Source organism: Oncorhynchus mykiss, chromosome 15, assembly GCF_057628025.1.
Source record: "Oncorhynchus mykiss isolate SJ-2025 chromosome 15, ASM5762802v1, whole genome shotgun sequence".
In the NCBI taxonomy this organism is placed as follows: Eukaryota; Metazoa; Chordata; class Actinopteri; order Salmoniformes; family Salmonidae; genus Oncorhynchus; species Oncorhynchus mykiss.
This window is the reverse complement of record NC_143036.1, coordinates 27,683,922-27,700,433: the sequence shown is the minus strand read 5'-3', so window position 1 is coordinate 27,700,433 and position 16,512 is coordinate 27,683,922. Positions and strand designations below refer to the sequence as shown.

Here is a 16,512-nt window from a genome sequence, read left to right as displayed (position 1 = left end):
ATTCAGTTACAGTTCATATAAGGAAATCAAGTCAATTGAAATAAATTCATTAGGCCTGAATCTATGGCTTTCACATGACTGGGCAGGGGTGCAGCCATGGGTGGGCATAGGCCCACCCACTGGGGAACCGGGCCCAGCCAATCAGAATGAGTTTTTCCCCACAAAAGGGCTATATTACAGACAAAAACTTCTGTTTCATCGGCTGTCCCAGTCTCAGAAGATCCCGCAGGTGAAGAAGCTGGATGTGGAGGTCCTGCAAATTTTAGAGTGGCCTTTGTCACCAAGCACACCTGTGTAATGATCATGCAGTTTTATCAGCTTCTTGATATGCCACAGCTGTCAGGGTTATCTTGGCAAAGGAGAAATGGCCACTAACAGGAATGTAAACAAATTTGTGCACAAAATTTGAGAACAATAAGCTTTTTATGCATGTGGAACATTTCTGTGATATTTTATTTCACCTTGTAAAGCATGGGACCAACACTTTACATATTGTGTTTTTATATATATTTTTCAGTATATAAAAGTATGAATTGTATCACCCTGCTGAAGGACCGTAGTTGTACAAGAAAAACATAAATACAGGTAAGCATTTTCAGAATTGACATTTTTACAAGTATCGACTGATGGGGTTTCAATGTTACTAGCAAATCGTGCGAACAGTTATCAATACTCTACTCCACCTCCATATAAGATAACTGAGTTGAGTGTTCCTCAGCAAGCATGAATGAGGTTACATGTCTACCTGTCAGCGGGCGCACTCTTGACAATCTACGATAGGCCTACGCATTTGCTGAATTCGGCTGAGTTTAAGTCTACTTTGCTTTCATTACCGCTAGATGGAGGAATTTGATAAGCAACCAAAGCAGAGCGGTTTCGACACGAACCTAAAGGCAACCATCTTCTAAAAGGCACATTCAAAACCTCCTAGCCCCTTGGGGTCGCTATTACCTATGTGCAGTTTTAGGTGCTTGCTGAGAGAGGGAGAAGGAATGAATGGATGCACTTGATTTTTATTTTCCTGTATATGTGTGTTCGCACTGGCCGGCGTATGCAGTCATACCCGTGTGGAGGGCGGTAATTGTCCTACAAAAACCAATAATCCACAATTATAAAAAATAGTGCAATATTATCTGTAGTTGGATGTCTATTACTATGAAGTAAATGTTGAGTATGCACTTGGTAGACATGTGTGCGCCATGAGATGAGCGGCGTAGTAAGTGCGTTTTTGCACCTTTGGGAGGTGTCAGTTGAAGGGGGGTGTAAATCGTGCACACCCAGCCACAACAACAATAAGGAGGAGCCACTGGGCGGAGCTGGAAGGTCGTGGTTAGCACTCCCCACCACATTTTTACAACAGCACCACACACCCGGCCGGAGAGTGAGGAAACTCCCCAGCGGAGTATTTAACTACAGAGGTTTCCTTCAGACCGGTATTTGGTCAAATAGCTTATGTTTGTTCGCTAAATGAAGACCGAGACAAAAGCCCGAAGACCCACACAGGTTGCCCGCATCCCCCCAGACTCCTGCGTGGCCCTCCAGACGAGCGCAGCTTGCCACAAAGCGGCGGTACCTCCGGTTTAGTGAACATAATCCTGTTGCTGATATTGTGGTTTCAACATTTTGTTGGTTTAAACGCTTCATATGACTTCTGGTTGTAATTTTCAGTGCAAATAGTTAGTGAAAGACTGCCAATTGTCGGTTTTGAAATCCTAAGGTCGTTTATATTGCAGTTGGTTTCCGTAGCCTAAAGAGGCACGAGAGATCACAAAGGTGGCTAATGTTAGCGACTAGCTCGCGACACAAACGAGTTCCATCTCCGTACGTACCTTCGAGAGGTCGTTCGGTGTGCTTACACGGGACTACTCGCATTAAGCAGCAGAACACACATTCGTAACGGGGAACCAATTACTATTTGCCTAGTTAGTTGGCGATCTTGCTGGACAGGCCAGCTTCCTTGTATCAAATAACAAATGGGCTAGTGTTAGCTAACGCTGACTGGGCTGCTTTAATATTGTCGCACAAGTAAGGAAATTAAAACGTTCATTTAATTTAGTAGTTTGTTCTTTTAGATTGTCAGTATGATGGCATTTTAATGAAAATTTACCAAGTTAACAATCAAGGAAGATAACTTTAGCTATTATATTTGTATGTATCAATAACATTTTAGTTTGATTTGAGTCGCTGAGAGCCAACGAAAAGGACTGGAGTTGGGATATCAATTGACGATCGGAATTAATTCTGTCCCTGGTTTTAACCGGATTTTTGGCCTCTGGATCGACGTGGGAGCAGCGGGATTTCGACGTCCACTCTTATCTGTCACTGTCGATATTTTTTCCTCTCCCTCCTCCCCCACAACCGTTCCCCGTTTCTCTCTCCGATGCGGATTGTTGAGTAGCACCGGCAACCAAATCAATACGGCAGCCGGACATGCTGAAGTGTATCCCTTTGTGGCGCTGTAACCGCCACGTCGAGTCGGTGGACAAGCGACATTGCAATTTGCAAAATGTCCCTGACGAGATATTCCGCTACAGCCGCAGTCTGGAAGAGCTTCTCCTCGACGCCAACCAACTCAGAGATTTACCCAAGGTAAGCAACCAGTGGTTATAATTAAGCACACATTGTGGCCTATATTGGCCGCCACAAATGATTATCATGCGCGGTCAAATCAAGGCATGCAACCATGAGAAACTCCCAAGGGACAGGTGACTGATGTTTTGATTGTCTGCCTGTCACGCATCTGTGAACATGTGTCAACTTCATCAGTATTTAATCAATTGAGCATAGTAACTAACTAATGCAGGAAGAACATTGTTTATTTGGAAAGTGGTTTAAATGTCATTCATTCATATTCCAAACACTGTCATTGGTGAATGTTGTAGATACTTATGATGTTACGTATGATGTTACCTGTATGTCCTATTCTTGCATTGGATAACTATTGACAATAGGAATCAAAGCAACTGGGATAGGAGGCTGCCTGCTCAGATTAACATTGATGACAGCAGAGAGTAGGAATCAGAGGAGAAACGGGCCTCTTTCTGCCTTTGGATGCTTGCTGTTGGAGTCAAAGGCAGAGGAGGCTCATGCTGCAGTGGAGTGGGCGTGCTGCATGATATCAAATGTGTAGACGAACTCAGCAGATGAAAGGAGCTGGCTGGCACCTCACTATGTTGTCTGCAATAACTGCATGGTCCAGTGGGATTGGAAACGGTCAGTGCTATCCGGAATCCTTGGGATGTCCTTACCAGAGCCCTAACCATTTTACATTTCAACTTCAATGGGGTAGGGACGTCCTAAGGAATCCGGTTAGCATGGACCGATTGGTAACAGAGGGAGGAGGCGTTTGTGGAATGAGTCTCCCTCCTCCACCCACACTCCTCCTACATGAAAAATCACCAAGGCTTTGCTTGCATGTCCCTTGTTTATTTTAGGGGAGCTGGATGGTTATCTGGCCATGCAACATACTCATTTACACCAGAGCACTGGGGCGGAACAAATTGCCTGACTCGCGTCTCAATTTGCAGCTGTGTTCATTGTCCTGCTCCAGTATAGGGGAATGGCTGTGGGAGATGATGGCGCTCTAGACGTAATAATAATTCATACTAATTATAATACATTTAAGTTGTAAAGCGCATTTATCAGACCCAAGTCACACCAAAAAAATAAATACAATCCAGAACTCTGGACAACAATCAAAGCTGTATACAGATGTCGCCAGATCCAGAGGACATGAGAACAGAATGAGCTTTTCTGAACAGCATGGTCTTGAGCTGGAGGACAGACTCTGCAGCCCTAATAGTGTCTGGAACACAGGAGGTTGGTGGCACCTTAATTGGGGAGGACAGGCATGTGGTAATGGCTGGAGCGGAATAGGTGGAAAGGTATCAACATCAAACACATGGCTCCCGTGTGTTTGATGCCATTCTGTTTACTCTGTTCCAGCCATTATTATGAGCCCTCCCAGCAGCCTCCACTGGTCTGGAAGTGCGTTCTGGAGCCCTGCAACTGAAAGCCCTGTCACCCATAGTTTTTAGTGTGCTGTGGGGCTGGTGAAGTGAGACAGACCTGGATGAGGGAGTGAGATGTGCTGCTGCCATGGGGATAACAACTGTACCCTCTCATTGAAACTACAGAAATTCAAGTCCAACCGTGGTACTGCAGGCATTGTTTGCAGAAAACAGGATCCCCCATTATAGTGAATGGGGAAATGTCAATCTTTGCTTCTAATACACCAGATGCATGTCCTTGAATCAATTTATTTTAAAATCGCACACAGAAGTTCTAAGGATAATTTAGTTGCTAATAGCAGCTTGCAGGACCCCGGTCGGCCTTCAACTTGAGTTACTCAATGAGAGGGGATTCACTGAGAGCTTGCAACGTCACTCGCTGGAGTAGCTCAAACTTCACATGTTATGTCTCCATGAGACGCCATCTTAATCGACTTCATTTTGCTTCAATGCACTATTGAGTCTTCACAGAAATGAATGGTATCTTGTGATCGACAGCCCTGTCCATTCTTTTTAGTCATTCGCTTCTGCTCAGAAGTTCTGAGCCAGGCTCTCAGACAAGGCTAATGTTGTGGTAGTAGTGGTGGGGAGGAGAGTAGCAAGTTGCACAGGCACCAGTAGTGTCTGTCAACAATCCCAGGTCATAAGGAGCTACAGTTAGACAACAGAACTATGCAAAATCCCTAGCAATAGTTTGAACACCATTGTAAGTAGTTACTTGTAAACAGTCAGTTCTAGGGCTAAGTTGTAGACCATTCTGTTGAGCCCACTTGAGTCGTGCACTTTAGTCCCAGGCCATTTTGTTCAGCTATGATTTTACTGGATTGTTTACAATCTGGTTTGTCACTCTAGACCTCAGTCTTCGTGTCCCTCACGCTTTGTCTTTTAGTTTGTACCCAGATGTAACGTTGCCGAGAGGGCGTGTGTTTGGTTGTTTGTGCCGACTTCACCAAGGGACGACTGTTACTAAACATGCGGTTATGTTCATATTGGAGGAGGGACTAAGATGGATAAGGAGGGAGTGGTTTAGGGGAGCAGCTCAGTACAGCTCTAAGACTCACAAAAGCACACACAGACATCCAGTTGTTTAATATTTAATCTGGCTGCTAGTTAGGCTAGATGCAGACTGGGGTTTCCTGACACAGATGGAAGCTGCTGTACCCAAGGGTGCATTGCCTGGCCTGCTTGACTCAGCCCAGCCGCCGTGAGCCTGGTGGTGCAGGGGGCCGTGAGGCTGGCAGAAGGCATACAATCAGGGCTGCTAACGCACACCGATAGACCCCTGTTCACAGCGCTGGCTTAAGCCGAGAGACAAATATGGTGTGACAGTGCAGCTCTAGCGCATGTCTGTGGCCGTGTTGCGTGCAGACACAAAGCATATGTTCCCCTTGCCTGCAGTCCTAGGAGGGCTTCGGAGAGCGGGGGCCATCAAAGGTCCATGCAGGGTCATGAATGTGGCGAAAACCCAGCAATAAAATAACTCTCTAATATAAAATGATCGCCTGTTCTCATTTGGGCTCTCCTTGTCCTGCGACAACAGCTGTTTATGGCATTTCTAGCTCTACGACGCCAATTGTTTTGTTAACAAATGGACAAATGGACTGGCCCTTCTGGGGCATATTTTGCCCATGGTGCCTGGCGTGCTTGTTATTCAGAAGTCCCAAAAATAATAATCAGGGCATATCCGCATCTAGTAACTTATTTTAGGCTTAATCAGGAAACGTCCCCTCTGTGGTTTATTCCCTTCCAAAAAGGTCTGTATTAATTGGTCCATTTCCTGGTCAACAAGCAAACCATTAGGCAACAGTAGTTCTAATGGTTTCCATGTTATGGTTTCTAATGGTAAAAGTCCCGAACACACGATATGGTGTTTTGCAATGTTAATGGTGTTGGCTTCAATGGTAACTACATATAGAGATGTTTTCTAATCGTTTTATTGAAAAACTCAACTGCCGTGCGGCTTGTCACATTTTATTCACTAGCTCAAATCTCCATCTCAGTTTTGGGCTTGTAGGAATAGCCTTCATTTGAGAATTACACCATATGGATAGCCCTCACAGTTGTCATTTGTTTGACTATTCAGTGTGAGTTGGGCTAAAGCGGTAGGTTGCTAAGAGGGCAAACTGAATTGCGTTCAATGAGGACTGGCTTAACTTGTGAGAATGACAGCATAATTTATTTTTAATCATAAGTAGAAGTAATTTGTTTTCTACCCAAAGATACTGTTGTGTTCCATTTTATAAAAGGTTGTGGAAGTTGCAATACTATAGATATAGAGAACTGATACTGTATGCTGGTTGTGTTTTGTGTACTGCAGCTGGATTTTTTTTTTAACCGTTTCTTGGATTCCTCTTCCGTTACTCAACGGTCAGAATACGTTTTGTTCAAATGATCGGATGTAGGGTCCTATATTTATTTAATATTATGTCAAGCCTATAAATTAAAGGGCCAATTTGGATCAAATTAATGTATATAGCCCTTCTTACATCAGCTGATATCTCAAAGTGCTGTACAGAAACCCAGCCTAAAATGGATGCAGTCAATTAGCTTAATTTTTCAGATCAAATTCAATTTCAGACAAATCATTTTATAGAAACAGATGAGATTAGCATTCCTAACTACAGAAATTATTTCGGAACAATCTGAGATGGTGGGTGTCATGGCTTGCTGAAATGGGGCTCCCGAGTGGCGCAGCGGTTTAAGGCACCGCATCTCAGTACTAGAGGCGTCACTACAGACCCTGGTTCGATTCCAGGCTGTATCTCAACCGACCGTGACTGGGAGTTCCGTAGGGCGGCGCGCACAATATGCCCAGCGTCGTCTGGGTTAGGGTTTGGCCGGGTTAGGCAGTCATTGTAAATAAGAATTTGTTCTTAACGTACTTGCCTAGTTAAAGGTTCAATAAAAATGACTTGGGCCGACTGTCTTCTCCGTCTAATGCGCCACCACGTGTGCCAGATGTCATTGACAATAATAGTCTCACACCACCTTCACAAAGTTTCACTGTGGAGAGCAGTGGGCTGCAGGGTGGCCATCACCACTAGACGGACCCAATATCTGTACCGAAGTCTGCTTGAGCAATGGGTTTCTGTACAGGGCCAATTTGGATCACATTTATTTATATAGCCCTGCTTACATCAGATGATGTCTCAAAGGCTGTACAGAAACCCAGCCTAAAATGGATGCAGTCAATTAGCTTAATTTTTCAGATCAAATTCAATTTCAGACAGATCATTGTGCGGCACACACAACCCATGAGGCATTCAGTTTCGCCATACAGAAGGTAAATTATCAAATTTATGCGTATGCGATAAAGGCAAATACTATAATGGGGGTTGGGCTGGGGGGGATGTAGAGGGGATAGATTTGCTTTATAGGGTTTGGGGAGGGGGGATTTAAGTGTGAACAGATGGAGTGTCAGATGCTCTGACAGGGTCTTAGGTTCACTGCGGGTTACTTGAGCTCCACCTGGCGACCCTGGCTTGTGTGCTGTATTGCCTTTATCCGGTTAGTCTTGCATGGTAAAAAAAAGTACATACAAATGTTTTATTGTCCCATACATCAGATAGGTGCTGTGAAATGTGTTGGTTTACATGGTCGGCAATAGTAGCACGGCGCACCTGGAGCAAATAAAGGTTAAGGGCTTTGGTCAAGGGTACGTCGACAGATTTGTCACTGTGTCGGCTTGGGTATTCAACTTTTCTGTTGTGGGCTGTGGGACTCATTTTGTCGACTGGCTCTGGTCCAGGGTGTTTTTCCTTATAAGTTTGTTTCCTTTAGAAATATTACTGAGCGTTGTATTGCACTAGAAGAACAAAATTGCATGCTTGGGACAAGATGTGCAACCCTATCAGCTAAAACAGAACCGGCTGGCCAAAAAAATAAGCTTTCCTCCAGTGAACCCGATTTGTGTACTTCTATACAGAACCCAAAAGGACCCTTGGAGAGAGCAAGCGGGCAGGAATTTCCCCTCACGCCCATATGTTCTGAGCTCTTAACATCAAGCTCTGTTTTCTCATAACGCAATGCCTAATCCTCGCTATTCCTTAATGCGTCTTTTGTGTTGCTGCTAAGTAGGTTTCCTCTGGTTTTCACAAATGCCACTGCCTCGTAACGCCAGTGAAAAAAACACGGAAGAGTGCTGGAACGGACTAATTTCAATCTCCATCAAGTGTCTCTGAGAAGCAGAGGGCTACGTCATTGTCTCCTAGATCTGTAAATGACTAGAGATGGATCGTTCATGGATCAAGGTCCTTGTTGGGGAAAGCTTTATCTGCGGTTCCCTCTTGTGCCAGCGAGGCATTTCGTGACTGCGCCGGCCCAGGCACTTGTGAGGAAATGGATGTGGGTGATCCCCAGCCCGCTCTGGAGGATCAAGTTGAGAAGACCGGTGGAAGTATCTTTTAACATTCTTGAAGTCTTGTGACAGGTTACATAGTAGCCCATTCAGGCTCTCCTGACACCCTCTACCTAGCCACTCATATCCAATATCACGGCCTTTTGTCCCAGCACTCTATGTTCTGTCCTGCCCTTGGCTTGGCATTTACACTCAAACAGAAACAGATATTTGCACAAATCGAAGGTTGGCCCCAGAACAGGGCAGGCCTTCAGTAAAGCACACAAGGGCATAGTATTTTTTGTCTTTTTTATGAAGAAAGGCAAGGTCACTGTCAAAAGCATCTCCCAATAATCTTGATAAACATGTCAGTAACTTGGCCCAGTGGCCCCTGTCAGAATTTACAGTTACACTTGCAGCTGCACTTTCTCAGTTCCCTGCATTTCTGCTTTGAAACAAAGATGCATTTGTCAGAATGCAATCGGTGCAGTAGGCTTGCTAGTGCCACATTGCGACTAGAATATATCTGCTTGGTTTTCCATTGGTCTCCCATTGTCCTGTATGTAATGACTGGTTAAAATGCTTGGTGGGTGTGGTGGATGGTGTCTGCACTCAGAGTCTGCAGAACAGGTTTGAAGAACGTCTCTCCCTGTGTTATTACTGTTTTTGGATCAGTTACGCTCGGTACCCTGCTAGTAAACAAACGCGTAAAAACCAACTGCAGGTAGAGATCTAATGAGGTGGCTGCAGTGTAAGCTAAATCTGCGTTATCAACAAAAGTGTCACTCACATCTAGGCCTGGCACACTTACTGTGTAACCATGCAACCGACGGTTATGGATGGAACACTCATGGCCATGAAAATAAAAGAACCGCCATAAGCGTTTAAAAACAGTATTTTTATTTTTTATAAACGATTGATTGAAGATGGAATGGCTGTGCATTCCGTGCGGTTGAGTGCTTTTCTGCGAGTTAACATGGTTTCCTAACAACGGGATGCCAACCATTTTCAATGATTTTACTGCGTTACAGTTAATATAAGGAAAGCAGGATTTTGGAAATGATTCATTCGGCCCTAATCTATGGATTTCACATGACTGGGCAGGGGTGCTGCTGTGTGTGGGCATGGGAAGGCATAGGCCCGCCCACTTGGGAGCCAGGTTCACCGCCTTGGGAGCCAGGTTCACCGCCTTGGGAGCCAGGTTCACCGCCTTGGGAGCCAGGTTCACCGCCTTGGGAGCCAGGTTCACCGCCTTGGGAGCCAGGTTCACCGCCTTGGGAGCCAGGTACACCGCCTTGGGAGCCAGGTACACCGCCTTGGGAGCCAGGTACACCGCCTTGGGAGCCAGGTACACCGCCTTGGGAGCCAGGTACACCGCCTTGGGAGCCAGGCCCAGGCAATCAAAAGGGATTTATTACAGACAGAGAGAGTCCTCAGCACCCCCCACCCTCCCCCTCAGGCGGTCCCGCAGGTGAAGAAGCCTGGATGTGGACGTCCTGGGCTGGCGTGGTTACGCGTGGTCTTCTGTAGGTGACCATACCTACTCTCATTCTCAGTGTGGTTTCATGTCTCTAGGATAAATCTAATCTGTGGGTTGTTTTGAGGACATTTGCAGGTCTGCGTGGAAATGCTGAGCTAAGAATCATGTTTTGACACATTTATCCTGCTTAAAGGGGATTAGTGCAGAACAGTAACCAGTTGGCCTACATTTATTAGGGAGGGAGCTAAGTAGGCAACTTTAGCAAGGTGATACATCATGGTGTAATGTGGGCTTTTGCCAGACCTTAAGCTGTCCATTAACTAGACCAAATCTTAAGATTTGAAGACCAAAAAGTATTTGATTTGAACAGTCTAGAGCAGGTTTTGCCAAACTAGGGTACGCACAATACCGTCGGGGGTACGCCAAATAAACGCAGCCGAAGAGCTACTGCCCCCTTACCCGGGAAAGCACTGAACAACAGACAGGGACTTTGGACCATCGAAGAGGTGCAAATATGATGAGAACTACATTGATTTGGGGTTCACTTATTGGGGGTAGTGCCTTTCCTCAGCCACAGCGTGTGTATGTGCAGAACCTCAAAACTCAATGAAACCTTCACTCGAGTGCAGACATTTAGAAACAAAACATGCCAATTTGAAAAATAAGCTGCAGTAGTTTTTACAGAGAGAATTAAGACTACTTTTGGGTAGTAAGACATGTATAAAAGCAACAGATACCATTAAGAAGTTGGGGCTAGAAGCGTCTTATATGGTGAGCCCCATACTATTGTGGAGGACTGATTTCTTCCTGCTGCCAATGATATGGCTGGGACAATGCTTGGGGGAAAAGGCCAAAATAAACATGCAGACAATGCCGTCATCAAACAACTCTGTTTCACGACGCATCAGTGACATGGCTGGAGATGTTTTGAAACAATTACTGATTCGCATACAAGCCAGTGAATTCTGTGTTACAGCTGGATGAGTCAACAGACGTGGCGGGCCTGGCTCCTGGTATATGTCCGTTACATTTATGTGGGGTCAATTTAAGGAAGACATCCTCTTCTGCAAACCAGGACAACAGGAGAGGATATTTTTAAAGTACTGGACAGCATTGTGACGTCAAATGGACTTTGATGGTCAAGATGTGTTGGTATCTGTACTGATGGCGTGTACGCCATGGCAGGGAGACATAGTGGAGTGGTAACGCGCATGCAAACAGTTGCTCCCGACGCCACTTGGGTACACTGCAGCATCCACCGAGAGGCTCTTGCTTCCAAGGGAATGCCTGACAGCTTGAAATACGTTTTGGGCGTTACCGGGAAAATTGTTAAATTTGTTAAAGAAATACCCCTGAACTCTTGTGTATTTTATGCACTATGAAATGTTATGGGCAGTGACCATGTAACGCTTTTACAACGCACAGTTCTTTCCATTGTATTTTTTGTTGTTGTGTGTGTGCTAATGAACTCAAGCTTACATTTGACGATGTCAAATGTGATATAGCGAAGCACCTCAGTGAGCTGGGTGCGCAATTACGCAGGTACTTTCCCAAAACGGACAACACAAACAACTGTATTAGTTATCCCTTTCATGCCCTGCCTCCAGTCCACTTACCAATATCTGAACAAGAGATCCTCATTGAAATTGCAGCAAGCGGTTCTGTGAAAATTTAATTTAATCAGAAGCCACTACAAGATTTTCTGGTTTGGGCTGCGCTCTGAGTATCCTGCTTTGGCAAATCGAACTGTTAAGACACTGATGCCCTTTGCAACCACGTACCTATGTGAGAGTGGATTCTCGACCCTCACTAGCACGAAACTAAATACAGGCTCAGACTGCGTGGGGAAAATGGTTTAAGACAGACTCTCCAGAGTACAACCCAACATTGCAGAGTTATGTGCATCCTGCCAAGCACACCCTTCTCATTAATCTGTGGCTAAGTAATTCAACGACTTTTGATGAACTAATAACGTTTTCTATGTAAGCTGGCTAAAATAAAAAGCAAAATAATTGATTATATTATTTGTGCTAAGTGCTTCACACGGCCGTGAAAACATCCCCCCCAACTCTGTCTGCCCTCTCGTACACAAGCACAGGCCAACCAGGCTAATACGCCTGAGCGAGAGTTTCCTCTGGGACCTCCTCTATAATTCTGTTCACTCTTTTTGAGCACAAATGGACATGATATTGGAGTGTTTATTTTTCTCTCTCTCGAGTCTCTTGTTTGTTCAGCCTTAGGTCATAATTGTAGTCCAAAGGAAATGGCAATTTGGGACTGTGTTGCTAATAATTAATGCCCTGTAACCACTTCCATTTTTGTATTTATTGATATGAATCGTTTGTTTTAAGTGGTCTCTCTTTTACAAGTCAGCATTGTGTTTTTGTTTGGAGATATGAGATCCAAATAACACATTCACCCCCTGTCCCACTCTTTAACCTAATGCAGGGATTTCTTTCATTGTAATCCTTGGTTGGGCTGCCTAAAGTTATTTATTTTCCCCCCGCTTAAGTCCCCAAATATAATAAATCCTTTTATTTTTCTCCCCCATCCACAATTTTAAGTGTAAACTTAATCCATCCACCTGTGGATGGTGTGGCATATCAAGAAGCTGATTAAACTGCATAGACATTACACAGGTGCACCTTCTGCTGGGGAAAATGAAAGGTCACTCTAAAATGTGACGTTTTGTCATAACACAATGTCACAGATGTCAACTTTTGAGGGCGCGTGCAATTGGCATGCTGACTGCAGGAATGTCCACCAGAGCTGTTTTACTAGACGTTTTGAATATTACTTTCTCTACCATAAGCCACCAAGTCATTTTAGAGAATTTGGCAGTACTTCCAACTGTCCTCACAACCGCAGACTACGTGTAACTACGCCAGCTCAGGACCTCCATCTGGCTTCTTCACCTGCGGGATTGTCTAAGAACAGCCACCCGAACAGCTGATGGAACTAAGGAGCATTTCTGTCTTTAAAACCCTTTTTGTGGGGGAAACTCAATCTGATTGGCTGCGTCTGGCCACCCATGGCTGCACCCCTCCCAGTCATGTGAAATCCAAAGATTAGGGCCTAATGTATTTATTTAAATTGACTGATTTGCTTATATAAACTGTAACTCTGTAAAATGTGTTAATTGTTGCATTTTTATATTTTTGTTCAGTATAGATATAAAGTACACTTCTTGCTTTCCTCCATTGGGTACAGTAGCAATGTGGACTACCCTATAATTAGAAAAGATGGTTGACATAAAAAAAAAAAAGTATTTTGAGAACTAACAATCGCCAAAAATAAAAGTTAGACCGGGCGAAAAATCAAAAATGATTGATTTCATTCAGTATTCATTTTATGTTGGAGCAAAAAAAACAAACTACATAATCCATGGCAAAATGCGTAGAATTGCAGGAAACTAGCTTTAAAACAGCAACATTTTCTCTCAGCTCCATGGCAGAATATGTAGAATCGTAGGAAATTAGCTTAAATGCAAATGTTTCTCTGGGGGTCTATAAAAATAAAGCTAAAATGTAGCCAACCCCGCTCATTGCCACGCCCCTGGCACACCTAAGCCCCTTTTATCCAGAAAATAACCTGTAAGGAGGTGTAAAACGTCCTGTCAATATTTCAGGAGGAACCTGGCCTACTCCTTGAAAGCACCATATTTAATGGCCCACAGGAGCTCCACTCAAAAAATACAAACTCGCCACCACCACTTTTAAATGTATTTTTCTCCACAAATTATGCACTAAAGTGTAGCCTAATGTCGGGCCAGGTAAAGGAAGTTGTTCACAGCCAGAATCTAGGACATACACACGGTACGGACCCTGTTTCTGTAAAGTGCTGTACTGCTTTGTATACAGTCTTCCTCTTCCAGCCATCTCTCTGGGAGGGTAGGGGCCTCCCCTGCGACTGCTGGCTGAACTAGGCCAGGACAGGTGATAAATCACACCTGCCACCGGCCTCTGAAAAACCACATTAGTTCCCCCTGCTCTACCTTCTTGTCACGCCACTGTTCTCTTTTTGTCTTGTTCTCTCTCGGCAGGAAGCTGTGGCGCAGTGGTTCAGTAGCATGGGAAACTACACCAAAGGACACTTCCTCTAGTCTGCATCTCTGATGCAATTTTGTTTTATGGCTCTGTCTGTCGTCATTGTATGTGCTCAGTCCCACTTTTGAGAAGAGCGTGTTAGGTGAGAGGTAACCAGAAGTGAAGAGCGAGTGGAGAATATTGTTTTGAGGTCTCTGTTAATGCAGAAGCACTATTCATCAGGTTCCTTTGTCGGAGCTGATGACCAGCTGGTCTCACATCCTACTCCCCCTTAGATGGATTAACAGGAGCCCCCCCGAGAGGAGGAAGTGATCCTGGGTGCCTCAGAAGTGAGCATGGTAGGTAGGTGCACTCAGCCCCACTGATCCCCAGTCCTTAGGGAGGGAAGAGCGCTTCATCTCTGACCACAGAGCAGCCAGGCAGGCTGAGCGAGGGTGTCCGGTGGAAAACCATAGAATTATGTTTCTAGGTGGGGAAAAACAGCCAGCCAGGGAGACTGTCGTAGAGCTAAGAGCCTTGCAAGCCCGAGGGAGGTACTGCTGCTGGATCAGCAGCCATTCACACACGCAAGACCACAGAGAAGGTCATACCTTGCTTTCTGGTAAACACAGATGACGCCTGATGGTGATGGTCATTGCTCCTATCAGGGTAGTGTCAACCATAAACGGGCTCTTTTGTGTTTCTGAGGTGATTCTCGTTGCTCTCCCCCTTGCACTCTGCACGCAGCCACCAGCCTCCAAGGTAAACAATGAGCAGAGGCAGCAGAATAATTGAAGCTGCAGTGGTGGGAGGTGGCTCAGAGTGTCTGTGTGCAAGGCTGGTGTGCTGCGATAGGACTGATGTGCCACACGGCCAATAATTAAGAGGCAGGGACCGGGTGACATGGAGTCATGGCGGCCTCGTAAATGTGAGAGAATGGTGTGACACACTCTTTCTCTTGTGTTTTGGTATTTAAAGTCGGTCTGGAGCCTCACCGGTCAAGTGCGCTGACCTGCCGATCTTCGAAGTCTGAGAGTCATGTCTTGACAGGATGCTTTCTGACAAAATGCCTCCACGTCTGCCTGCCTGCCTTAGGCTTGCAACGTTATAGATTCAATACCAGTCACCAGCATGGTTTTGCTCCACGAATAGACAGACCAAGACATTTAACATACAGTAGATGTGCGTTATTTGTTGTAAAAACACAAACACTGAATATTTTCATATTCAATATTTTATCCCAACCTAAGAGGTGGTAGAACTCTTTGGTGTCACCCATCTGATCCTATTTAAAGCCTCAAAAGCAATTCACCTGCTGCTCGTGAGCCTCTGAGGTGGAGGTGTTCAAATACTGCCCTGACATTTCTTTGGCTGTTTTGGGACCTTTGATCTCCACCGGCGCTCTGGTTCTGCTGCTGCGTTGCCACGTGATAGTTCCTTAGCGGGCCCTCCATCAGACTACTGATCCCCGCCAGGCAGCGTATTGACCAGGATGGCACCACTAGTACTGACCACAAACAAATGCAAATGCTGGCCTTAAAGACTGCCTGCTTCATACAGTCATCCAAAGTCTCTGTCTCGCGGCAACCCAACACCACCTCTCCTCTTGTTAGGTGGTGTTCTGTGGCGCTGGATTCTCTGGGTTCCATTTGACTGTACTACCAGCATTTGCGTTCTCGATCTGCACTCTCCTACTTAGTATTTTCAAAACGTTATAGAACTGATGCATCCTCTCCATATACAGTGACCTCAGTGTGCTGTAAGCCCCTTCTCTCTCGGTCAGTCTATGGACTGTTCTCATCACCAGTTTATTAGCCTGGGTAGTTATCCTCCAGTGGCCAACAGTAGAACAATGTGTCTCTACAGTGCAGTGAGCCCAGTGGATACTGAACTCTTTTGCCCAGACTGTCAGTCCCAGTGTCTTGAGTCCACACAAAGCACTGGTTTGTTTCCCCTGGGGGGGGGGGGGGCTTTGTCTGTTGGTCAGTTAGTGTGGAGGTTCTGGGCCCGGGCCGCTGATATGTTGACGTCTGTTTTTTCTTGTTGATTCCTTTTTGTTGGGAGTGCCTCGGCGAGCAGGAAGTGTGAATGAATAATCGAGTGAGCAGTGGAATGCGTTGTTTTTGTTTTGGGGGAGGCGCTAGCTGCTGTGAGTACATCATTGCGCATTCAGGCTGTAGACACACTGGGCCTTGTTGTGAGCAGAGGGACACACAGGCTCAGAACCCAGCATAGTATGACACACTGACTCATGATAGCTTAGTTTCATCCTGTCTGTTTTTCTTACTCTTTTCTTGGTATCACTCAATCGCGTTTACCTAACATTAGCCTTTGTGCTTTCACTCACTCACTGTGACTCGTAGGGCTTCTGATAAGTCTGGGTGGGCCCTGGTGGAGATAAAACTAACATTTTAAGTTGGTGGTGACAGCAGTGTTTAGTATGTAGAGGACTCTGTTTACACTACTCAAGTACTCTTTACTCTACTTGCTGTGCCTCCCAGTTATCTCATCGTCTTCTAAATATTGTATTTTTTGCAGTTCAGATTGTCAGTTAGGCACTTGCATAATCCCAGTCTCTCTTCTGTAGAGGCTGTTGTCTGAATTTAAAGGGACGTAGGCCTAGATTAAATGGCGATCCCCACCAACATTAAAGCATTGTGA

General features: G+C 45.2%; 1 protein-coding gene across 50 annotated transcripts in view; it reads left to right on the top strand.

The window, feature by feature from the left end:
• Positions 1 to 1,055: 1,055 nt before the first annotated feature.
• The window catches only part of scrib (scribble planar cell polarity protein), a 105,646-nt gene continuing 90,189 nt past the window's right edge, over positions 1,056 to 16,512 (top strand). For all 50 annotated transcript variants that reach the window (XM_090199753.1, XM_090199755.1, XM_090199744.1 and 47 more), the window contains exon 1: positions 1,056 to 2,589. In XM_090199753.1, coding sequence (XP_090055879.1) covers positions 2,431 to 2,589 — 159 coding nt within the window. In that variant the 5' untranslated portion in view covers positions 1,056 to 2,430. The remainder of the gene's footprint in view (positions 2,590 to 16,512) is intronic.